The sequence below is a fragment of the Rhinoderma darwinii genome, chromosome 10 (assembly GCF_050947455.1).
Source record: "Rhinoderma darwinii isolate aRhiDar2 chromosome 10, aRhiDar2.hap1, whole genome shotgun sequence".
NCBI classification, from domain to species: Eukaryota; Metazoa; Chordata; class Amphibia; order Anura; family Rhinodermatidae; genus Rhinoderma; species Rhinoderma darwinii.
In genome coordinates this window covers 54,628,187-54,654,776 of record NC_134696.1, presented here as the reverse complement: position 1 = coordinate 54,654,776, position 26,590 = coordinate 54,628,187, and the positions used below count along the sequence as shown (strand labels likewise).

General features: G+C 41.9%; 1 protein-coding gene across 2 annotated transcripts in view; it reads right to left on the bottom strand.

Moving 5' to 3' along the window:
• The window catches only part of LOC142662070 (BAR/IMD domain-containing adapter protein 2-like), a 216,472-nt gene that overhangs the window by 8,387 nt on the left and 181,495 nt on the right, over positions 1–26,590 (bottom strand). For both annotated transcript variants that reach the window (XM_075839945.1, XM_075839946.1), the window contains 3 exons: positions 24,047–24,248; positions 10,267–10,338; positions 9,806–9,977 (listed from right to left, as the gene is read on the bottom strand). In XM_075839945.1, coding sequence (XP_075696060.1) covers positions 9,806–9,977; positions 10,267–10,338; positions 24,047–24,248 — 446 coding nt within the window. The remainder of the gene's footprint in view (positions 1–9,805; positions 9,978–10,266; positions 10,339–24,046; positions 24,249–26,590) is intronic.

Genomic DNA, 26,590 nt, shown 5'->3' with positions numbered 1-26,590 from the left:
CAAAAATGTTATTTATTTGTGTTCTCATTTTTTACTTTTTACTGTATTCATACTTTTACTTCTCTATGGGGGCTGCCATTTTTTTTCATCTCTGTATGTCTCGATTAACGACACATTCAGAGAGTTCTATACGGCACATACAAACCCATAAAGAGTGCAAACGGGAGCCGTTCCATTCTCAGAAGCGTGCGCCGTCTGTGTGGGAACGGCGCTTGCGCCGCTCCCACACAGACCAAAACGAAGCTCGTTCGTAGAGCGAAATCCACCGCAATTTTCATGTGGACCAGAAGCCGCTGCCGGACAGTAAGATGACGACTTCCGGGCGCGGGTTCCGGCCATATGTTCAACGAAGCGAAGGCGCAAGGAATAGGAGCGTAGGCGGCAAGAACTTTGTTAGACCAGCGGAGGTGGCGGCAGGAGCAGGTAATTTATGTTCGTGTATGGTGTGCGTATGATGTGCGTATTATGTTCGTGTGTGATACTGTCTGCTGAGCCCTGTATCTAATCCTCCTACCACTGTGCATTCGCTCAGAAAATGGCGGCACACAGTGTGGGAGGTTTGAAGACATTCAAACTCCTCCTTCTCCTGGCACTAGCCAGAAGAAGGGAGGGGGGATAGTGTGAGGACACTAGAGGAGAGTGTGTCCACCCCAAATTTGCAGCATAAATTAATGAGGTTGCTTTACCACAGTGACCATGCTGCAATTTTGGGAACTGCTCCCACTTGTGGCCAGCACATGGAAATGTTATGAATTAGAATCTAATTTATAATATTTCCTGACTTGTGAAAAAATGTAAAAAAATTAAAACAATGTGTAATCACTTATATACTAATTGTTTAACTGAAAAAAAAAAAATAATTCTAGTGACACATTCCCTTTAATCCTCAGTCTGAGCAATACGATGTCAAAACCCACACTGCTGGTAAATAAAGATGCCTTGGAGTAAAAAACATAATTGCAGAAAAACAAACAGATATTAGTGAATGCATGATACAAATTATTATAAGCAAACTCTGCCCACGGCAAACACTGATTCCAATCATCATGTAGTTCTGAAACATAACACCGGAGATATTGCTTTAATGTTTGGTTCACTTTCTCAGTCTGACCATTGGTCTGTGGATGATAGGCGGTGGGGAAAGCAAAATCAATAGCTAAATTTGCACAGAAGGCCTTCCAAAATCTAGCCACAAACTGTGAACCCCTGTCAGATACAATATTCTCAGGAATACCATGAAGTCTCACCACTTGTTGAACAAAGTGAGTAGCCAGCTTATAAGCGGAGGGCAAGCCAGACAAGGGTATAAAATGGGCCATTTTACTGAACCTGTCTACAACAATCCAAATGGTATCTCTCCTCCCAGATTTGGGCAACTCGACAATAAAGTCCATGGATATGTGTGTCCATGGTTTCCTGGGAGTGGGCAAAGGTTTTAACTGACCAAAAGGTAATGCTCTAGATGTCTTATTTCGAGCATAGATGTCACATTCCCCAACAAATTCTCTCCTCATATCTGGCCACCAAACAGATCGAGACAAGGTCTTACACATCTTAGTGATACCTGGATGACACGCCAAATTACTACCATGGCACTCTAAAAGGTCACTAGGAACAAACAACCTTTGGGTGTTTTTCTCTAGAGGTGCCTGAGATTGAGCCTGCAAAAGTAAAATCAGAAATATCCTGTGTTAGCCCTGTCAATTTTATCAGGAGGAATGATGAAAGAAGGTACAGGGTTCTCAACAAAATCTTGATTCTGAACGAGCAGACCCTAGAGACTGGTGACTAGACTCGGGGAGCTAAAACATCTCCATGAACAAAACTTTCCCCAATGAACTAATTCTCCTAAAGTCCAATCAGACACTGGATTATGGAGGGACAACCAAGGATACCCCAAAGCAATTGGATAGGAGGGAGAGTGAACCATCAGAAAACAAATAGTCTTACAGTTGATACCTCCCACTGACAACATAAGACCAGGAGTATGGTAAGTTACCGATCCTCCAGACACAAGAGTACCATCCAATGAACAAATGTCAATGGGTTTCTCCAGAGGTACAGGGATAATACCCAACTTCTTGGCCAAATGAATATCTAGAAAATCTCCTGCAGATCCAGAATTAACCAAGGCCTGCATATGCAAAGATATTCCCTCCCATTCAATTTCAGAGGGCAACAACACAATATTTTTGGGAGAAAAATTAAGTACACCCAGAACAACTACCCTATTGACTTCTAGGCTCTGATGTTTTCCCAACTTGAGGGGACACTTTTGGGAAAAATTTCCCTTTTTACCCGCAATACAAACAAATACCTAAGCATCCCCTCCAATCTTTCTCTGCATTAGAGAGCCTCAGAGGACCCAGTTGCATTGGTTGCTCCTCAGTCACACTAGGATAAGAGACATCAGCAGAATGACACAAATCAGACTCCCTCTCTGACCTTCTCTCCCTAATACGCTTGTCAATATTGATGGATAAAGATATAAGTCTATTAAGAAAATCACACAAGGGAAGTTGTACCATAGCATCCTTTACCTGTTCAGAAAGGCTCAAACGATACTGACTACGGAGGTCGGCATCATTCCAAACACTAACAGCGACCCACCGTCTAAACTCATCTGAATATTCCTCAACTGTCCTGTCTCCCTGTTTCAAAGCCCGAAGATGAGCAGCTGCTGAAGTAGCTGCATCCAGGTCATCATAGTGAACCCCTAAAGCTGACAGGAATGCTTCAACACTTAGTAATGCAGGATCCCCAGGCCTAAGACTAACAGCCCAAGACTGTGGATCCCCTTGCAACAGAATCTTAATAATTCCAACTCTCTGGGTCTCTGACCCTCAAGATCTAGAGAAAAATACAATCTACAACTCAAACCAAAAAGTCTAAACTGGGAACGATCACCAGAAAATTGGTTAAGTAAATTTATACGAGGTTTAGGACAAGCCACAGGAGTAATATCACCTCCCTGCATATTTCGAGTAGGTTGTTCCTGAGAAACCACACAAGCTAGAGCATTCTGCATCACAAGACCCAAGGTCTGAATCTGATCAGTCAAACTCTGCAGAGGATTAGGATCAGACATGATGCGGCTTCTGGTGGGACTGGTTATAACTGGTCACTGGTTGTGCTCAAGAACGCAACACCAGACAATGGCTATCACATGGGTGAAGCACGCATCAACACTGACAGAAAACAAAAGGCACAAGTAACTCACCAGTGGATGAGTGGAACCGAACACCAAAAGTAGAAGATGGAGACGATGCATAAACTAAGTGAATGGCAGATAAATAGCATGGAAACAGTTAACAGACGAATAGACAATGGACAAGTATATACAGCACTGACTCTATCTGAATACTATCCCACAGCAGGGTAAGAGAACAGCTTGGAAGTCATCCAAAGACACAGGAAAGGCAAACAAACCAGTGGAACTACTAATCTCAGAATACACATTAAACCACTATATAAAAACTAGATCTCACAGAGGACCAATAAGCTCCCCAGTAGAAACAAACACACAGACAGACAAGGAACAAAGTCACAAACAAGTATCTAGAAAGAGTTAGCACAGTCCAGAAAAAGTAGAAACAGCACCTGAGTAATCCAGGCCTGAAGTAGATCCAAGAAAAGTACTCTGCATTAATCAACCAGGCAAAGCTAAATGATAACCACAAAGAAGAAAGACGAGCTTATAGCCAGATATTATATAAAAAGTAGAATTTTATTTAACATGTATAACAAACAAAGTTTAAAATTAGATGAAAGGACAAGACCTTAGTATAACCATAGGAGCGATTACTGACACTGACAATGCAAAGTATTGGGTATCTGTATACATACTAAAGATTATATGCAAATCCACATAGAGTAGGCTCCCCTGTTTAATAATTAATGGACCATTTGAAAAATATAGTCAATCAGTAATACGATAGGAAAATAGGAGAGACCGATGGTTCAAATAAAGTGTTAGTGCATAAATGTAATGTTTGAAACAGACAGCGATAGCTTACCCATTGGTGCAAGACAAGGTAATAGTCAGTGCACGCTCCAGCACATGAACCCCAACGCACGTTTCACTAAAGGTGCTTCCTCAGGGGGGGTTGTGTGTGTATGTCCATGCAGATTGCTGCCCTTATATGGTGTATCATATTTGGAGTGGCGCAGCGCGATGACTGGTGGCGCATTCCCCGTGACGCGGCCGGAAGTGAGGACCGTCCCACTTCCGGCTCCAGGCACTCGAGCGCACATCCGGATTCCCGACGCGTAACGGGAGTTCCGGACATGCGCAGTGTGCCATCGGAGACGGAGAGGGGACATCGTCGCCGCCAGCAGCTGGCACGGGCATGCGCACTTCATAGCACAGAGGAACTTAAAAAAATGTGAGTAAGAGACTGTATGTATTGTATTGTATTACGTGTCCACAGAAAAGGAACCCGTTGACACCCCACAAGAATGGAAAGTTACTCTAAGTATAGAGCAATCGTGTAAGGAAAAATAAAAATAAAAATGTGGCCTTACACGTAAGAATAGTTGTTCATTTCTTTCCACCATAATACTGGCAAATCGTGATTTATAGACTTTAACCCTAAAAGCAAAGGGGAAAGATTGTGTAATAACAAAAGTGATAGGACTACTCCAATTAAAAAACGGGAGAAGACAGAAATTAATAAAAAAGGAAATAACGTGAAAAAAAGTTGTGAAAAGAAAATTATTAATATGACAATAAGCGACAGCTAATGTGAGCCTGTATGACAAAATGTACGGATTTAGCAAATATAATTATTAACCCATAAGTGCGTTAAGAGAACAACATGGATACCAATACAAAAAGGTGATGCAGATAAATGAAGGCAAATAAAAAATAGAAATACATATATATTCTCATACATCAAATAAAAATATAAATATTTTTACCTATTACTGCTGATACAGTAAGATATTTTTAGATTGACAAACATCTTTTATGTCACAAGAGAGAAATATACAGTTACTGATGACAGAATAGCTCAAAAACTTAATTTAATACGAGTTAGACAACGGGTCCATAATTTGATTCCACGCCATTCTACGCAAGAATTCAGGCCTGTGTTTTCTGACACTATTCCATACAGCAAACAGGAGGAGTTGAATTTTCCTTGTTCCACCATTCGGGCAACGGACGTATAAACGTATTGTACAAGAGCCTAATAAAAAACACATATGACACAGGACATAATTAAAACAGCGCATAGATGGTAGAGATTATAAAAATGGAACAAAGCTTAAATTTTCATTAAGGCCTAGAGGTCTCATGGATCCTATCATCACGACCATTTACATTCTCTTTGTGCCAACACTCTCTTCACATTGCCACCTCTGATGCCACAGTGTACTCTATCAATACCATGTATCGATAGTGTTTTTGGGTTGCACCTGTGATATTTTTTGAAATGTCTGGGTAATGTTTTCAGGGTTGTAAAATCCTCAACTTCACTTGCTCCAATGATATCTCGCACATGTTCCCTTGTGCGGATTCTTAATTCACTAGACGTGAGTCCTATATATATTTTCGGACATCCACATGTGGCGTAATACACCACATGTGTAGTGCTGCATGAAATATACTCCCTGGTCCCGAACTGTCTCATCCCATCGGCTGACATAAAATTGGTTGCCCGACATATATTGGCACAGGCTCTACAGTCGCCACAGGGGTAACATCCCTTTCTGGGTCCTCGAGAGCCGAATGGACATACCTGGCGTGGTATATAGTGGCTTTTAACGAGGAAATCTTTTACGTTTTTGGCTCTTCTTGCTGTCATCATGGGCCTTTCGGATAGATTCTGAGCTAGTTGTGGCTCAGATCTCAAAATGGGCCAATGTTTCTCCAGGATAGCTCTCATTTCATTCCACTGTCCATTATAAATTTTAATGAAAAAATAGATCCGGAGTACTAAAATATAACTTTTACTAGTATAAATAAAATAGGTATAAACAGATATATAAACAATAGGAGGAACCCATTTGCCAATACTGCATACATATACTTAATTGTTTCCCATCGTTTCAAGTTGTTGTCAACAATATTTTTGTATTGACAGCAGATAAAGATCAGTCCGCCTTTATAAGGTTTCCCAATTTAGAATGGTTCTTTTGGTCACATATGGAGGAAAGGAATGTTGGGACACATGTCCTCCTACCCCGTTTCTGTCGGTAAATAGTCCTCCACATCAAAGTGTCCAGAAATAGTGTTACGTCCTCTCCTGGATGGTGAAAGAGCGACAGGTGGGTCTCCCTACGCGTTTCTTGCTGACCAGGCAATTCCTCAGGGGAGATAGGTCAGTGAAGCATGGATGTCCGAGGTTGGAACTTGCTGCTTGAAATGTGGCTGTCGATTCATATGGAGAGGAATGCTCTATAATTCAGAGCATGTTGAATCAATGGAGCAGTAAATTTCAGTTTCTGCTCAGCTGTCGTTGCACGAGGGAAAAACTCATTAGTTTGAGCAGGTTTGCAGTGGCAAAAGGGAGTCCATTAGTTAAAACACCCTTGCAGTGGCAAGTGATGTATCCTTCCTGGTAGGAGGCAAACACAGAACGCCTATCCCTGGCGTGTACCGTCAGTGTAATGAGGGATTCCCTGCCTTTTATACTTGACTACTTCCTATTAGCCCGCCCTACCCAAACACACCCCTCTGTGACGTACCAAGGGGGGGGTGTGTGTGTAATGTGACAGATCAATCCTCTCAACGACCGCAAGCCCGCCGGGCATGGTAAACATGCCACAGTTTTGCGAGCGGCCGTGCAGAGGACAATCTCCACACATGAGCTCCAGAGAACTCTCATGTGTCTGCAGGCTGGGGTGTTAGAACAACTCCCGTCTGCGATCGAGATGCAGACAGGAGATGTGAGTCAGGGAGAACTAGATGTCCGTCCCTGCTAATGACGTGACAGCCAACTATTGGCTGTGACGTACCTCAGACTAACTCTCATAAATTTTATAATGAACATTTTTACATTTTATAATGGACAGTGGAATGAAATGAGAGCTATCCTGGAGAAACATTGGCCCATTTTGAGATCTGAGCCACAACTAGCTCAGAATCAATCCGAAAGGCCCATGATGACAGCAAGAAGAGCCAAAAACGTAAAAGATTTCCTCGTTAAAAGCCACTATATACCACGCCAGGTATGTCCAATCGGCTCTCGAGGACCCAGAAAGGGGAAGTTACCCCTGTGGCGACTGTAGAGCCTGTGCCAATATATGTCGGGCAACCAATTTTATGTCAGCCGATGGGATGAGACAGTTCGAGATCAGGGAGTATATTTCATGCAGCACTACACATGTGGTGTATTACGCCACATGTGGATGTCCGAAAATATATATAGGACTCACGTCTAGTGAATTAAGAATCCGCACAAGGGAACATGTGCGAGATATCATTGGAGCAAGTGAAGTTGAGGATTTTACAACCCTGAAAACATTACCCAGACATTTCAAAAAATATCGCAGGTGCAACCCAAAAACACTATCGATACGTGGTATTGATAGAGTACACTGTGGCATCAGAGGTGGCAATGTGAAGAGAGTGTTGGCACAAAGAGAATGTAAATGGTTGTGATGATAGGATCCATGAGACCTCTAGGCCTTAATGAAAATGTAAGCTTTGTTCCATTTTTATAATCTCTACCATCTATGCGCTGTTTTAATTATGTCCTGTGTCATATGTGTTTTTTATTAGGCTCTTGTACAATACGTTTATACGTCCGTTGCCCGAATGGTGGAACAAGGAAAATTCAACTCCTCCTGTTTGCTGTATGGAATAGTGTCAGAAAACACAGACCTGAATTCTTGCGTAGAATGGCGTGGAATCAAATTATGGACCCGTTGTCTAACTCGTATTAAATTAAGTTTTTGAGCTATTCTGTCATCAGTAACTGTATATTTCTCTCTTGTGGCATAAAAGATGTTTGTCAATCTAAAAATATCTTACTGTATCAGCAGTAATAGGTAAAAATATTTATATTTTTATTTGATGTATGAGAATATATATGTATTTCTATTTTTTATTTGCCTTCATTTATCTGCATCACCTTTTTGTATTGGTATCCATGTTGTTCTCTTAACGCACTTATGGGTTAATAATTATATTTGCTAAATCCGTACATTTTGTCATACAGGCTCACATTAGCTGTCGCTTATTGTCATATTAATAATTTTCTTTTCACAACTTTTTTTCACGTTATTTCCTTTTTTTATTAATTTCTGTCTTCTCCCGGTTTTTAATTGGAGTAGTCCTATCACTTTTGTTATTACACAATCTTTCCCCTTTGCTTTTAGGGTTAAAGTCTATAAATCACGATTTGCCAGTATTATGGGGGAAAGAAATGAACAACTATTCTTACGTGTAAGGCCACATTTTTATTTTTATTTTTCCTTACACGATTGCTCTATACTTAGAGTAACTTTCCATTCTTGTGGGGTGTCAACGGGTTCCTTCTCTGTGGACATGTAATACAATACAATACATACAGTCTCTTACTCACATTTTTTGAAGTTCCTCTGTGTGCGATGAAGTGCGCATGCCCGTGCCAGCTGCTGGCGGCGACGATGTCCCCTCTCTGTCTCCGATGGCGCACTGCACATGTCCGGAACTCCCGTTACGCGTTGGGAATCTGGATGTGCGCTCCAGTGCCTGGAGCCGGAAGTGGGGCGGTCCTCGCTTCCAGCCGCGTCACGGGGGATGCGCCACCATATTTTTCAAATGGTTCATTAATTATTAAACAGGGAAGCCTACTCTATGTGGATATAATCTTTAGTATGTATACAGATACCCAATACTTTGCATTGTCAGTGTCAGTAATCGCTCCTATGGTTATACTAGGGTCTTGTCCTTTCATCTAATTTTAAGCTTTGTTTGTTATACATGTTAAATAAAATTCTACTTTTTATATAATATCTGGCTATAAGCTCGTCTTTCTTCTTTGTGGTCGGTATATAATATGGAGCTGCCTATGTGGTAACTTATGGGGGGACGCATCTGGTCTGAACCGTGCCTAGCAAATAGTACTAATGCTTTTGGAGTGCATATATTGATTAAAGCTAAATGATGACCAAATCCAGATTCAGACCAAAGGCATTGACTAGCAACGCCCAAACACAGAGATAACATAAATCATTTATTAACAGCAGTCTTGCAGCTAATCGTAACACTGCTTCACCTTGTAAACAAGTATAAGAGGTTGATCTTATCTTATTTCAAAATACCTAAGGACTCTAAGGGCCCTTTTACACGGGCCAATGAACGGGCAAATGAGCATTCCAAATCATTGCTCTGTGTAGACGGGGCAATGATCAGCCGTTGAAGGGGGAAACACTCGTTCATCGGCTGATCGTATCTTATGCAGCAATAAATATCTTTGTCGGCAGCACATCTTCTTGTGTAAACAGGGAGATTTGCGGCCAACATGATGCAAGTGCATGGGGACAAGCGAACGTAGTATCCCCATACACAACCAATTAATGCTCCATGTGAAACGGCTTAAATTGGCCGGTGCACCTTAAAACTATGTCATGCAAATGTGCACGGTAATTGCTGACAATTAAAATGAACCAATCTCCCAATAACATGCAGGCTCAACATGACCAAATGTGAATGTATTCCTGCAGCAGTGGGAGGGATGAAAGGCAGCTTCACACCTCCACCAATATTTCTTTCCGAGGTGAAAATAACTGGAAAAATCCACCTGTCAGAGATATTTGTCCCCTGATAACAGACACCCCCAGGGACAATAGATTGTTGGTGACTGGACGTACTTACTTGTACCAGGTCAGGACTGATCATGCTGTACGGCCGCTGTCGGAAGGTGCTTGTACGAGGTGAGGGTGTATATCTGACCGCTTCTATCCGGACTAATTCAGATGCAGGAATGGACACACCAACTTTATCCAGATTTCCAGTACTGCTACTGTTTAATTTACTAAGTGGAAAACTGCAAGAAAGGAAGCTCAGGTATGATATGGGTACAGATGTATGGGAAGAAGAAGGAATGTAACAATCACAAGAAATAGTCATGAACAATGAACCACTACTGTGACAATTTTGACATTATGTAAATATATGTTTTCCTGTCTTACGAGCCACTTTTCTGGGCAGTATTTTTTTTATAAATAGGTCTAGTTTTATGTGACAATAAATGATAAATACTGTAGGTCCCAATATATTTTATAAAAACACAAAATGTGATTTGAATGAAGGAAAATCAAAGGTACATGTCTTACTTTGAGCCGAGCTTATCTGTATTATCTGCTGGTGGGAGAGGACAAGTGTAGGAGAATGGGAACCATCCTTTCCTATTACAAAAAAAAAGAAGCAGATGAAATATTCGCTTATATTTTACCCACAATAGACTGGAAAAACACAAGAATTACCATCATATTATCAGCACCAGGCCAAAGTTTTCCTACATCCCAACCCCATATTGTCTGCTCTTGGGCACCTGCACATGCCATGCAATGGAGAGCCACACCATTACCACAGCGTGAGAACTGTGGGTTTCATTGTGACAATTTTAACCCCTTAGCGACTAGCCTATTTTAGGCCTTAATGATAATAAGCAATTTTGTTCGTTTTTCCTTCCATCTCCTATTTTTCCATTGTCGCATTCAAAGAGCTATAACTTTTTTATTTTTTTCATCGACATAGATGAATGAGGACTTGTTTTTTTTTTTGCTCAACAAGTTGTATTTTTTAATGCCAGCATTTTGGGCTACATATAATTTATTGATTAACTTTTATTAGGAACACAACAGTTTTTTTTTAACTAATACTCTATGCAAATATTGAATAAAGTTCCTAATATAGAGTCTGTATTAAATCTGAACACGTGTTTTCCTATTCTCAACTACCTCTGCCCGGCAAGAAATTCTGCTTTTCATCTGTGTCTTTTTTCTCTCGACACAGGCTCGTGTACGAGAGTTAGGGTATGTGCGTACGATAACTGCAATTATGTCTGAAATTACGGAGCTGTTTTCAGGAGAAAACAGCTCCTGAATTTCAGACGTAATTGCATGTACTCGTGTTTTGCGGGGCGTATTTTACGGACGTAATTTGGAGCTGTTCTTCATTGGAGTCAATGAAAAACGGCTCCAATTACGTCCCAAGAAGTGTCCTGCACTTCTTTTGACGAGGCTGTAATTTTACGCGTTGTCTTTTGACGGAGACGCGTAAAACGACAGGTCGTCGGCACAGAACATCGTAAAGCCCATTGAAAGTAATGGGCAGATGTTTGCCGACATATTGCAGCTGTTTTTTCAGACTTAATTTGAGGCGTAAAACGCCTCTATTACATCTGAAAATAGGTAGTGTGAACCCAGCCTTAGTATTCACACTGACCTGTGTCAATACCTCACTCACATACGCAACGACACTGTTCTTTAGTAATTATTCCGCCCCCTCTAGCTGCCCATTGGCCCTCCCCTAGTTCTCCCTTCCCTTTTAATTTATCCCGCCCACCAGCTTTCTCTGCGTGCGGTCACAGAATCACGTGACCGCACCTCAGATATGTAATGTGATTCCGATTATCCCTGTGTTCATGATATTCAAGAAAATGGTGCTGGTATTGAAGCATAAGCAAAGAATAAACGGGGCGGGCATTGAGGAGGCTGTGGACCAATAAGATGCCTCATACCCGGGACTTTGAGGCATCCTATTGGTCTACAGCCTCCTCAATGCCCGTTCCATTCAATTCTTTGCTTATGCCTCAATGCCCACCCTATTTTCTTCTCGTTCTTGAAATTCCTCAGTGCTCGTGCGCTGCCTGCCCCGAAAAATTTACTGTCCCTGGAAAACCTCTTTAGCTTTTTTTGAAAGGCAATGGAAAAAAATTTACGCTGTTTACTGTGTGGTATAAATAACAGAATAACTTTATTCAGTGGGTCCTAACAATTACGGCGATATGATATTTATATACACTACCGTTCAAAAGTTTAGGGTCACTTAAAAATTTCCTTATTTTTGCAAGAAAAGCACAGTTTTTTTTTGGTTTTTTTTCAATGAAGATAACATTAAATTAATCAGAAATACACTCTATACATTGTTAATGTGCTAAATGACTATTCTAGCTGCAAACGTCTGGTTTTTAATGCAATATCTACATAGGTGTATAGAGGCCCATTTCCAGCAACTATTACTCCAGTGTTCTAATGGTACATTGTGTTTGCTAACTGTGTTAGAAGGCTAATGGATGATTATAAAACACTTGAAAACCGTGGGGCGTGGCCAACTGCCGACGGGACCGGTCGCATGATTTAGGAGCTCCGCTTTCGGCCCCGATTTCCCTACATTTATCCTGCTGACATACCGCTACAATTCCTCACAGAGCCAGAAGACGACCTCGCCGACATAAAGAGGGTAACATGAACCGTACACGGCATTCCATGGCTGCAGAGAAGTTGAAGGAGTTTGCCCGCGCTGCTCCTCAAGATGGCGCCGACGCCTCTTCCTCCTTGCCGCCTCCCCCACCAGAGAGCGCACAGCCAGAGGCTCAGCCTGCTCCTGAGCCAGAACTAACGCTGGCACAGGTATCAGCCAAGCTCCTGGACGCTATACAGCTCTCCACCTCTTCCCTGACAGGAAAGATTGCTGAAGTAAAGTCGGATGTGGGACTCCTCAGACAGGACCTGCAGAACTTAAGGGACCAGGTGAGGGAGACGGAGGACCGCATTTCTGGGCTAGAAGATAAAGTGGCGCCACAGACAGGAAAGCTGGCACAGCTGGATAGAGTGGCTACTCAATGGCTACAGCGAGCAGACGACCTGGAAAATCGCCTGAGACGCAATAATATACGGATCCTTGGGCTCCCTGAGCGCTGTGAAGGCAGAGACCCCAGTTCCTTTATTGAAGCCTGGTTTAAAGAAATTCTACCAAATGCTGTATTATCGTCGTCTTATACCATTGAAAGGGCGCATCGTGTACCTGGCAGACCACCGCCGCCTGGCGCCCCACCGAGACCTCTGCTAGCACGCTTCCTCAGCAGTCGGGACCGGGACGCTATCCTGCAAGCTGCCCGTACGCATGGAGAAATCCGATTCCAGAATACCACTATCCTGCTCTTTCCGGATTTTTCTGCGGCATTACAGAAAACGAGGGCTTCATTTGTACCAGTCAAGAAACGGTTGCGAGATCATCAAATTCTTTATTCAATGGCGTTTCCAGCGCGATTGCGAGTTATACACCAAGACAAGACGGTTTTCTTCAACACACCGTTGGAAGCGGATGAATGGCTGTCTTCCCTGGGACGCTCTCCTCGAAAATAGAACTGGAGACTGCAACAACATATGGAACTGTTCACTGTGAACACTTGTTACACCTGCCTTCCTGCACGGGATCTCGTTTTGGATGTCCAGATGAGTATTAATCTATCTTATCCTGGAACGATGTTCTCATGCAAGTTCTGCCTTATATTATTCTCGTAATTTCTTATATGCAAAGTTCTGAGAGAAGAATTGCGGAACATGTAGTAATACCGTTGTTTATTATTATATTGATGTAATGGGCGCCGTAAAGCAGATGACTATAAAGGGTATTACTCCCTGTACACATGACCTCTCAAGTTAAGTTGATAATTTGCATAATGGGCGGGTGGAAACTGGCTTATCTTTTCTAAGAAAAACAGTATGCAATGTTTGTAGTTAGCGGACAATTACCCGCGAAATTGGGAATCACAACGCCGGTTCCTTTTACCTCAATTGTGCTTCCTTCTTTTTCCTTTGTTCCTGCTCACCTGTATTAGTCATCTGATATATAGGTGATCCCCCGTTTTGCCTCAATTATCACTTTTGTGATAATAAAAAAAAAAAAAAGCGTAGCAATCAGTGCATAGCATTGATTGTTCTATATTTGTTATTGCTGATAACCTGACTGTTTTACTGCATATCTCAACTGAAAGCATTTATCACAGTTTTATTACTGGTATATTCTTAGCAATTGAAGTATTATGACATTGTCTATTCTTTCTGTGAATGTGAGGGGTCTGGGAGACTCCCATAAGAGGAACCTGACTTTTTCATTTATCCGGCAGCAAGGTCCACAGATAATATGCCTTCAAGAAACACATCTTATACAATCTACTGCCAGCTGCTTAAATAGAACATGGATTCAGTGGTCGGCCCATTCTACGCACAGTACATATTCTAGAGGGGTTTCCATTTTGATACATAGATCGCTCAGATGGGAACCGGGTGCGGTGCAGACAGACAAGGAGGGCAGGTCAATTTTCGTGCATGCATGGATTGAAGGTCAGCAGTTCGTGCTGATTGGGCTTTATCTTCCTCCTCCGGCCTCCATGACTGTGTTATATGAGGCGGCCAAATTTGCATCCCAATTTCCAGCAGCTGGGGTGATATGTATCGGAGACTTCAACCTTCTTCTAGATCCTTCCACAGACAAGTTTTATCCTGGTCCGGTCCCTGGGCATCTACCCGGGTCTACTCCGCTGGCGGGCTTTTTGGGGGAGATGGGTTGGATAGATATGTGGAGACAGCGCCATCCCAATGGTCGCGAATACACATGCTTCACACCTGGGAGAAACTCGCTATCCAGGATTGATTATGTGTGCAGTAACGCCAGAGCTTACGGCATGTTGGAAAGTATCTCTCACTTACCCAGAGCAATGTCAGATCACTCTCCTATAATAGTAAAGCTCAATTTACGACCCCATCACCTATATAGAGGGCCTAGGAAAGTTCACCCATTCTGGCTTAAAGTATTTGGGGATCAGGACCGCATCCCGGATCAATTGACAGTGTTCTTTGCAGAAAACCTTCCCTTTGACAACCACTCAGCCTTATGGGACGCATTGAAAGCATACCTGCGTGGGTGTTTGCAGTCCTCGATCTCCTACCACAAAAGGCAGGCCTCTGAGGTGGAACAACTGCTGGCAGCTGAATGTACAACTTTAGAGGCCGCATTCATAGAAGATCCCACTCCATTGAACCAACAGACGTGGCTACAGAGAGGCAGGGAATATGTTCATCTCCTTCAGGAAAAAACGAAGCGTCGCATATTCTTCTCCAACCAGAAATACTTTGAACTGGGTAATCAATCCAGCAGCTTGCTGGCACACATGATTCATAGTAATTCGACCTCGCCAGCAATATTGCGTATTCACTCCGCGGCAGGGGAAGTGGTACACGACAATGAGCGGATTATGTCTCGTTTCACTGAATTCTACAAAGAACTCTACGAATCTAAAATACAGGTGTCTCCACAGAACATCAGGGATTACCTACTGGACATGGATATTCCACAACTAACGGAGTCACAGAGGGAGTTTATGGAAGCCCCTATCACGCTACCTGAACTATCGGAAGCATTGACCACCATGGCAAAGGGCAAGGCCTCGGGCCCTGATGGACTTCCCCTGGAGGTATACACTAAATATCAGGAGCAACTCCTACCACAATTACTAGAAATATTGAATGCCTCCTTTGGAAAAGGAACTCTGCCGCCCTCAATGTATGATGCGACTATAATTGTACTTCTGAAGCCGGATAAAACACCAATGGATTGCGGATCTTACAGGCCCATCTCTCTACTCAACACAGATTACAAACTGCTGACTAAAGTACTGGCTCTTAGACTAAATTCAGTCATCTCCGATATTATTCACCCGGATCAATCTGGGTTCATCCCTGGGAGGAGTACGTCTGATAATCTGAGGAGAGTCCAGACGGTGGCGCAGATAGGCGAGCGTAACAAAAACAACTGGGCCCTGGCCTCCTTGGATGCGGCTAAGGCTTTCGACTCTGTGGAATGGACCTACTTAGCTAGTGTTCTGTCTAGTTTTGGATTCGGCCCAGCATTTGTGTCATGATACAGATAATTTACAAGCATCCCAGGGCTAATATAACGCTGAATGGCCTCACATCTACCTCCTTTGACCTAGGTAGGGGAACTAGGCAGGGCTGCCCCCTGTCACCCCTACTCTTTGCACTGGCAATGGAACCATTGGCAATACTCATCAGATCAGACCCGGAAGTAAAAGGGGTCCCACACAAGACGGGTGAGGACCGTATTGCACTGTGCACAGATGATATTATGTTATTTGTTTCGCAGATACAGTCTTCCCTCCCGAGAATGATGCATCTTATCAACACCTTTGGAGATTACTCTGGACTGCGCATTAACTCGTCCAAATCGACCATCTTGTTTTTACAGCCTGGGGAAACACAGTCGGCGGGCTCCATGAGAGAAGGACTTGCTGTAGTTGACCAATTTAAATACCTGGGTATACTCATTACCAGAAAGGCGGCAATCTCCCTACAACTCAATGTGTATCCTCTATTATCCATTGCCAGAGAAAAGTTCAAGATATGGGCGGCCCTCCCATTGTCGGTCATGGGACGAATTAATCTGATTAAAATGGTGATACTTCCTAAGAGTCTTTATATTCTACAACATATATTCACTCCCATACCAAAGTCCTTCTTCCGGAAACTGGAGTCCCTCATCATTTCCTTTATATGGGGAAGGTCTAGGTCAAAACTGGCCTTACAGAAGCTACAAAGACCAAAGGAGATGGCTGGTATTGCTCTCCCGGACATTTATTTATACTATCTGGCCGGCCAACTCAAATACCTAAGCACCTGGACGCAAGCCAAACGGCCCCCGGGCCTTGAGGGTATGTTACTGGACTATTCTGCACATAAGTCATTGTGGCCGGTGTTGTTTCATCAGGACGTGCCAAGATCCTCTTTACTGCCTGTCTGTCGAGTGGCAAGGGAAGTCTGGAAAGTGGCTATGACTATATCGAGTTCTTCAGACATCCCCGCAGAAACTCCTCTGTGGCATAACACGGTGTTGGAATCCTTGGTAAAGTTCCCAGATGCCGCATATTGGATTGATGCAGGTGTCACAGTGCTCGGAGATGTGTATGAAAATAATATCCTTCTGTCCTTCGAACAAATGCAAGAAAAATTTCGGCTTCCTCGACAGCATTTCTTCAGATATCTGCAGATGCGTCACCTCCTTGCTGAGCAGTTTCCGAGACAGCGTCAACCCATCTCCTCCTACCCACTCATCGGGGTGGTCCGATCACAGGGCCCTAGAGGTCTGATCTCTACTATTTACGCTCACTTGATTGAACAGAAGGCTAATACGAATCCACTGCTGATTATTTCCAGGTGGTCTCAACTAATCCCTTCTTTGACGGAGGATTCCATTGAAGACCTACTACAATCACACTTACATGTGTCACCTGCTGCTAATAATAAGCTCATCCAGCTGTACTATATTCATCAGGCGTATCTGACGCCTCAGCGCCTATTTCAAATGAAATACATATCAGAACCAGCTTGCCCGAAATGTTCACATGCCCCAGCTGACTTCTGGCACATGGTATGGATGTGCCCACACCTCCGCTCTTACTGGTCAGAGATCATCGGTTTCCTCAACTTAATGCTACCATTTCCTGTTGTAGGGACTCCAGAGTTGTGTCTATTTGGAATACTGGAGGAAGACATATGGTCCCGTCATACCAAAATATTTCTACAAGAGACCCTTTTCTTGGCCCGCAAAGGCATTTCTATGAGATGGATGGATCGTCGACCTCCTAAGGTTACAGTATGGAAGCAGATGGTTAATTCCACTATATCATATGAACGTATCATTTTTAAACATAGAGATCGGCCGGACAACTTCCACAAAATATGGGACATATGGTGCAACAGCACTGAGACAACATACACTCCGAGGGAAATAGAGACGGCAGTGGATGCAAGGAGGGGGGGGAGGAGACGATAGGCAGGTAGGGATGAGACGGATAAAGTAGTGGATCTCCCGGACCTCTCACATATAAACATATTGTGTGAACATTATACAGTTGTGAAAATGTGAAGCGAATGGATGTACTATCTGTAAATTTTTATTATGCCTTTTTTGGGTAAGTGAAGTAAACAGGATGGCAATATTGTTGAGATTTGTTCAGCACCTGCGAGTGCTTAGTTGTATTGATTGGGACACTGTTGTCCTTTGCATTTTGTGTTTTTTTATTCTTCATAATGTGATAAAACAAACTCACTTTTCAATAAAAACAAGTTTAAAAAAAAAAAAACACTTGAAAACCCTTGTGCAATTATGTTAGCACGGCTGTAAACAGTTTTGCTGTTTAGAGGAGCTATAAAACTGACCTTCCTTTGAGCTAGTTGAGAATCTGGAGCATTACATTTGTGGGGTCGATTAAACTCTCAAAATGGCTAGAAAAAGAGAGCTTTCATGTGAAACTCGACAGTCTATTCTTGTTCTTAGAAATGAAGGCTATTCCATGCGAGAAATTGCCAAGAAACTGAAGATTTCCTACAACGGTGTGTACTACTCCCTTCAGAGGACAGCACAAACAGGCTCTAACCAGAGTAGAAAGAGAAGTGGGAGGCCCCGCTGCACAACTGAGCAACAAGACAAGTACATTAGAGTCTCTAGTTTGAGAAATAGACATCTCACAGGTCCTCAACTGGCAGCTTCATTAAATAGTACCCACAAAACGCCAGTGTCAATGTCTACAGTGAAGAGGCGACTCCGGGATGCTGGCCTTCAGGGCAGAGTGGCAAAGAAAAAGCCATATCTGAGACTGGCTAATAAAAGGAAAAGATTAATATGGGCAAAAGCACACAGACATTGGACAGAGGAAGATCGGAAAAAAGTGTTATGGACAGAGGAATCGAAGTTTGAGGTGTTTGGATCACACAGAAGAACATTTGTGATACGGAGAACAACTGAAAAGATGCTGGAAGAGTGCCTGACGCCATCTGTCAAGCATGGTGGAGGTAATGTGATGGTCTGGGGTTGCTTTAGTGCTGGTAAAGTGGGAGATTTGTACAAGGTAAAAGGGATTTTGAATAAGGAAGGCTATCACTCCATTTTGCAACGCCATGCCATACCCTGTGGACAGCGCTTGATTGGAGCCAATTTCATCCTACAACAGGACAATGACCCAAAGCACACCTCCAAATTATGCAAGAACTATTTAGGGAAGAAGCAGGCAGCTGGTATTCTATCTGTAATGGAGTGGCCAGCGCAGTCACCAGATCTCAACCCCATAGAGCTGTTGTGGGAGCAGCTTGACCGTATGGTATGCAATTAGTGCCCATCAAGCCAATCCAACTTGTGGGAGGGGCTTCTGGAAGCATGGGGTGAAATTTCTCCCGATTACCTCAGCAAATTAACAGCTAGAATGCCAAAGGTCTGCAATGCTGTAATTGCTGCAAATGGAGCATTCTTTGACGAAAGCAAAGTTTGAAGGAGAAAATTATTAATTGAAATAAAAATCATTATTTCTAAACTTGTCAATGTCTTGCCTATATTTTCTAGTCATTTTGCAACTCATTTGATAAATATAAGTGTGAGTTTTCATGGAAAACACAACATTGTCTGGGTGACCCCAAACTTATGAACGGTAGTGTCGTTTTTTTATTCTTTTCTACTTATGCACAATGAAAAAACACTTTTTTTTTTTTTCAAAATTATTTGTTTTTGTGTCGCCGTAGTCTAAGGCTGGGTTCACACGACCTATTTTCAGACGTAAACGAGGCGTATTATGCCTCGTTTTACGTCTGAAAATAGGGCTACAATACGTCGGCAAACATCTGCCAATTCATTTGAATGGGTTTGCCGACGTACTGTGCAGACGACCTGTAATTTACGCGTCGTCGTTTGACAGCTGTCAAACGACGACGCGTAAATTGACTGCCTCGGCAAAGAAGTGCAGGGCACTTCTTTGCCACGTAATTTGAGCTGTTCTTCATTGAACTCAATGAAGCACAGCTCAAGATTTACGAGCGTCTCAGAGCGTCTCAGACGCCTCGTAAATTACGAGGAGGAGCATTTACGTGTGAAACGAGGCAGCTGTAAACAGTCTGTCTTTTCACATGTAAATGCCTCTCATCGTGTGAACATACCCTTAGAGTCATAACTTTTTTATTTTTCCACCGATGTAGCTCTATGTGGGCTTATTTTTTCGGGACGACTTGTTGTTTTTACTAGTACCATTTTGGGGTAGATATGACATTTTGATCACTTTTTAACACATTTTTTTGGGTCCTTTTTAATCACTTACAGTTGATGCCGCAGTCGCTATAGAGCATGCTTTCAGTTTTAACAAAAAACAAACCACAGTATGCCCTGTGTTTTTAACCGCACTGTGTGAATGGGATTTCATATGTCACAATGCAGACAGACTCCCTGCCATTGACCGCCACAGACCCAGGAGGAGTGCTTCTGACTCACCAGTTATGGTATTCATATATAAACCAATGGTTTGTAATACAGCGCACCTAGTACTAGAACATCCTTATACCTCTTTCACACACACTTTCTTTCTGCTTTTTAAAACACATTTCAAGCATTTTTATTAGTGTTTTTTAAATACGTTTTTGTGGCCCTTTTTTATTTAATGTCTTTATGTATTTGGTGGTGTTTTTTTTAAGTCCTATAGAGAAGCCAATAAAGACAAATGCCAGAAAAAAACACCATACCTAAAGCATGCTACCCCGAAAAATGCCCACAATCTAAGACGCTGTGTATTCTTATTTTACTATAGATGCTGTAAACGCGTGAAAACCCTGTGTGTGAATCCAGCCTTAAAGGGGTTCTAACTTATCCTAAATGTATTCTAAATTATGAAATCAAAATACATTGTTCTTTCCACAGAGCCACACAAAAAATGTCTCTGCTTTGCCCTTCCGCCACCACCTCTGTAGCCCCTGGTGGAGGTATAAAGGAGAATTTGAAAAGTGAGAATATTACACAGTTTATTATGTTTCAATAGGAGATAACTAAGGCTGGGTTCACACGACCTATTTTCAGGCGTAAACGAGGCATATTATGCCTCGTTTTACGTCTGAAAATACGGCTCCAATACGTCGGCAAACATCTGCCCATTCATTTGAATGGGTTTGCCGACGTACTGTGCAGACGACCTGTCATTTACGCGTCGTCGTTTGATACAGCCTCGGCAAAAGAAGTGCAGGACACTTCTTTCAGACGTAATTTGAGCCGTTCTTCATTGAACTCAATGAAGCACAGCTCAAAATTTACGGCTGTCAGAGAAGCCTCGCAAAATGCGAGGAGGAGCATTTACGTCTGAAACGAGGCAGCTGTTTTCTCCTGAAAAGAGTCTGTCTTTTCAGACGTAAATGCCTGCTATCGTGTGCACATACCCTAATAGTTATAGTGTTATGTTTTACAAGATATCTGTAACAATCAGAAATATATTCTACGTCCAAGTATAATGTATGTGCATTACTGTCTGTGCATTTTCATGTATGATTGCTGATCCCAGTAAATGCAACATTTATCTGAACAATTAAGAAAAATGTAATACAAGTCCTCTGATTGTTTTAATACATAACAATCATTCTGATCGATTATCAACAATTATCATTATGTGTATGGAAACTTTGAAACTCAACAATTAAAACACAACCTCAGTGAAAGAAGACTTGTGCTATAGGGCAGCTCAGATAATTTTTTTTGGACAGATACCGTGTGAACTTACACACAACTATGGATATTGATCTGATTTGAGGCTATTTGCATGTAGTTTCCTCTGTCTTCCACCAGGGGGCATAAATGTTTTATTTATGTAGCTACAGGAAATTTATAGTTCTTTATCAACAAATAAATGGAAGGTAATGCAAATTATATTTTCCTTTGTTTTGTGATATCATGGACCCATACGTGTATCAGTCTGTATTAGTCTAAAGTCATCTGCACTTTCTTCCAGGTAGAAACTGCATGAAGTATGGTAAAAGTGCTGGTGTGCTGTTATGGCATCACAAGTGTTAATTATCCCTATACTATAACATCACTGTGTGCATTATCCATGTACTGTGACATCACTGTGTTTATTGTCCCTGTATTATGACATCACTGTGTTTATTATCCATGTACTGTAACATCACTGTGTGCATTATCCCTGTACTATGACATCACTGTCTTTATTATCTCTGTACTGTAACATTACTGTGTTTATTATCCCTGTACTGTGACATCACTGTGTTTATTATCTCTGTACTGTAACATTACTGTGTTTATTATCCCTGTACTGTGACATCACTGTGTTTATTATCCGTATACTATAACATCACTGTGTTTATTATCCATGTACTGTGACATCACTGTGTTTATTATCCCTGTACTATATCACTGTGTTTATTATCCATGTACTGTGACATCACTGTGTTTATTATCCATGTACTGTGACATCACTGTGTTTATTATCCATGTACTGTGACATCACTGTGTTTATTATCCATGTACTGTGACATCACTGTGTTTATTATCCATGTACTGTGACATCACTGTGTTTATTATCCATGTACTGTAACATCACTATGTTTATTATCCATGTACTGTGACATCACTGTGTTTATTATCCATGTACTGTGACATCACTGTGTTTATTATATGTGTACTTTGACATCACTGTGTTTATTATACGTGTACTGTGACATCACTGTGTTTATTATCCATGTACTGTAACATCACTGTGTGCATTATCCCTGTACTATGACATCACTGTGTTTATTATCTCTGTACTGTAACATTACTGTGTTTATTATCCCTGTACTGTGACATCGCTGTTTTTATTATCCCTGTACTGTTACATCACTATGTTTATTATCCATGTATGTAACATCACTGTGCTCATCCATGTATGTAACATCACTGTGTTCATTATCCCTGTACTGTGACATAGCTGGTTTTTATTATCCCTGTATTATGACATCACTGTGTTTATTATCCATGTATATAACATCACTGTGTTCATTATCCCTGTACTATGACATCACTCTGTTTATTATCCATGTACTGTAAAACACAGCAGGGTATGGGGGGCGCTCAGCCCGTGAGAGCCCTCCATACTTTCCTATGACACTTATCACGTGCATGTACGTGATAATGCGTCAAGGGGTTAAATTCTGGACTCCAGGCTGGTACATTTTTACTCTGCTGATACATTGTACCAATCTATCAGGACAGGAGAGAGATTTGTGCTGCTGCTGATGTATTTAGGCCGGAGTCACACGAGCGTGTTCGGTCCGTGATATACATACCGTATGACGAAAGTATTTCCTGGACCGACACACTGCAGGGTGCCGGGCTCCTATCGTCATAGTTATCTATGACGCTAGGAGTCACTTCCTCGCTGCGGAAAACTGTCCCGTACTAAAGACATGATTACAGTATGGGACAGTTTTCCGCAGTGAGGCAGTGACACCTAGCGCCATAGATAACTATGATGATAGGAGCCTGACTCCCTGCAGTGTGTTCAGTCCGGGAAATACTGTCGGCATACGGTCCGTATATCACGAAACGAACATGCTCGTGTGAATCTTTAGTCTACAGAAGATTGCCTACACGATACAATTGTATCCATCAGTAGTGGTACACCCCATAGTAAAGATAAAATGGGTCCCTACTTTGCTTCCAGGTTTTAGCATCCAGGACAGAAATGCCTGGTATTTGTTCCCCCCTCATTGCCCTTTCCATGACCCTTGTGTTAATTCCCCACCCTCTTGTTTGCTAACAATGGATTTCTTCTGGAGGGGTCTAGTCCTGCATCGGTTCTTAACTCCCAGTAGCATGGGCCCCTTAGCAGCCATATGATCTGCCGCTATGGTATCTACGACCTTGTTCATTTCAATTGTGAGAAAGACTAGTTCAAAACAAGTTTCCAACTGCTGGATGTAAACAGAATTATTTTCATCCACTGACAGCAAGCAGAGATTAAGAAAATAGTGAGAATTATAAACACAGAGTATATTAGAAAGTTTCTGAGCTTTTCTTTTACATCAAACCAAAAAACCATTAAACGTGAACTTTAACAGGGTTTTCCACCCAAATGAATCCTATCAAATTTTATATAGACATGGACGGATTTGTTTTATTGATTGGGATGCCCAAGTCTGAGTATATCCTTCCTGTTGCAAGCAAAGCTGCGAGACCTTATACATATACTGTATGCTCTATGAGAAGTGATTGGCAAGTCTATGTATAACTCACATTTTGGTTGATTCATTCTCTCCATAGTGCCAGCCATCTCTGGCCTCCGGTACCAACAAAAGGATAATGTCACCCTCCTGGAAGTTGAGCAAAGTGCTGTTCTCTCCGGCTGTGTGAGAAAAGACAGCCTGGACTCTGCGGCGTTCCACTCGAGGAGGCAAAACAGACAGAGGACTTATCCGAGGTAGGGTTTTATTTTCAACTACAAGTGGGTAAAAAGAAGGTTCATTAAAATTCTATTCCATTGGTGAAATTCTCCAAAACTGATACACTTGTGTAGTGTTACCGATGTTTGTTTGTTTCTAATTTACTTTTTTTCTTACTTTTGTGGTATTTTTAGGGCTTATTCAGACGAGCGTGTTATACGTCCGTGTGCTGTCCATTTAAAAAACAGACAGCGTACTGACCTATGCAATTCAATGGGACTATTCACACTTCTGTGGTTTTTCATGCAGCGTGTGTCCGTTGCGTGAAACTCACTGCATGTCCTATTTTGGTCCGTTTTGCTGACCACATCGCCCATTGAAGTCAATGGGTGCGTGAAAAACACGGACAGCACACGGGTGACATCTGTGTGCTGTCCGTGTTTGTCACGCACCAGTTGCTAAAGAAATTACGAGAAAAACAAAACAAAAACAGGAACACTGATGCCAAACAGAAAGCATGAAATATGGTCTGTTTTTTTGCGGACACAAATGGACACGCTCGTCTGAATAAGCCCTTAAACGCATGTAAAAAACAGCAACAGCTTGAAGCCTTTTTATGGTGTTTCTTAACATGCGATTTTTTTTTAATTTAGTGTCATACACTTTCCTGTTGATATTGAAGTTCTGTTGAGAAGCCTATGGAGTATTTTATCTGAATAAATGTACCTAGTGCATGGTGTGTTTAATAAAAAAAACAAAAAAAAACACGACCCCAAAAACCCACTAAAACTGAGCAAACCAAAACATGATGTATGTAGACAATTTTATATTTTACTATAGACTTTTTTACTAGCATCTGGCATCTGGCTGCAGCATTTTAGCCAAAAAATGCTGCTAAACGCTGTGTGAAATCATTATACTAAATGCTGCATAAAACATATCAGCTATGCACGCACACAGTCATATCCTCTGCAGCCAAGCTAGCCAGTGATGTGCTGTCACAGCAGTCTGCATTCTGATGATGGTGTTGCAGGACAACAATGTTTTATAGGAAATAACAACCACATGTGGAAATGACACCTATGTGACCACAGATCTATTATTTGTGTATGAGATGCTCTTACTGCTAGAGAGCAATAAAGGAGGCAATGGAGAAAGGTAGCTATTCTTTCCTTCGAGCGAGGCAAAGATGCAGGTTTTCTGCTTAAAGAGGCTCTGTCTCCACATTATAAGTGGCCTATCTCCTACATAAGGAGATCGGCGCTATAATATAGGTGACAGCACTGCTTTTTATTTAGAAAAACTATCTATTTTCACCACATTAGCAGCGATTTAAGCTTTATGCTAATTCGTTTCTTAATGCCCAAGTGGGCGTGTTTCTACTTTAGACCAAGTGGGCGTTGTACAGAGAAGTGTATGACGCTGACCAATCAGCGTCATGCACTTCTCCATTCATTTAGTCAGCGCATAGTGACACTGCGTTGTTCGCTATGTGCTGTCTTATACTGACATATTAACGTTACTGAAGTGTTTAGACAGTGACTAGACATTCCTTCCAGCCAGGACAAGATGTCTATTCACAATCCCGACAGTACTTACAGCAGAGCAAAGTGTAATCTGTCATTTACAGCGAGATCTCGCGAGATTACTCTTGCTCTGCTGTAAGTACCACAGAAACGTTAACGAAGTGCAGGGATTGTGAATAGACATCCCGTCCTGTCTGGAAGGAATGTCTATTCACTGTCTAAAGATTTCAGTAATGTTAATATGTCAGTATAAGACAGCACATAGTGAATAACGCAGTGTCACGATGCGCTGACTAAATGAATGGAGAGAAATGCATGAGGCTGACTGGTCACTGATTGGTCAGCGTCATACACTCCTCTGTACAACGCCCACTTGGTCTAAAGTAAAAACACGCCCTCTTGGGCGTTAAGAAACAAATTAGAATAAAGCTAAAATCGCTGCTAAAGTGGTGAAAATAGATCGTTTTTCTAAATAAAAAGCACTGCTGTCACCTACATTATAGCGCCCATCTCCTTATGTAGGAGATAGGGCACTTATAATGTGGTGACAGAGCCTCTTTAAGCCTTTTATCTAAATATCCTGGCCAAGTAACTTAGAGAAACACTAAATATAGAAAATGCAATAAAAATAGCCCAGCAATTTCTCCCAAAGGCTTTGTTCACACTTAGCAGAATTGCTGCTGATTTCCGGTCAAGATTTGCAGGCATATTACAGAAGCGGCAAAGTGAGAAAACAGCACAGTATTTTAACCCGCAGCATATCAAATTATACTGTGGAAACGTTGCACTTTTGTTGTGGAAAATACGCAACAAATTTCAAATGTTGCGATTTTTGTAAGGAAAATGTTCAAATCCGCAGCAAAAAGGAAAAA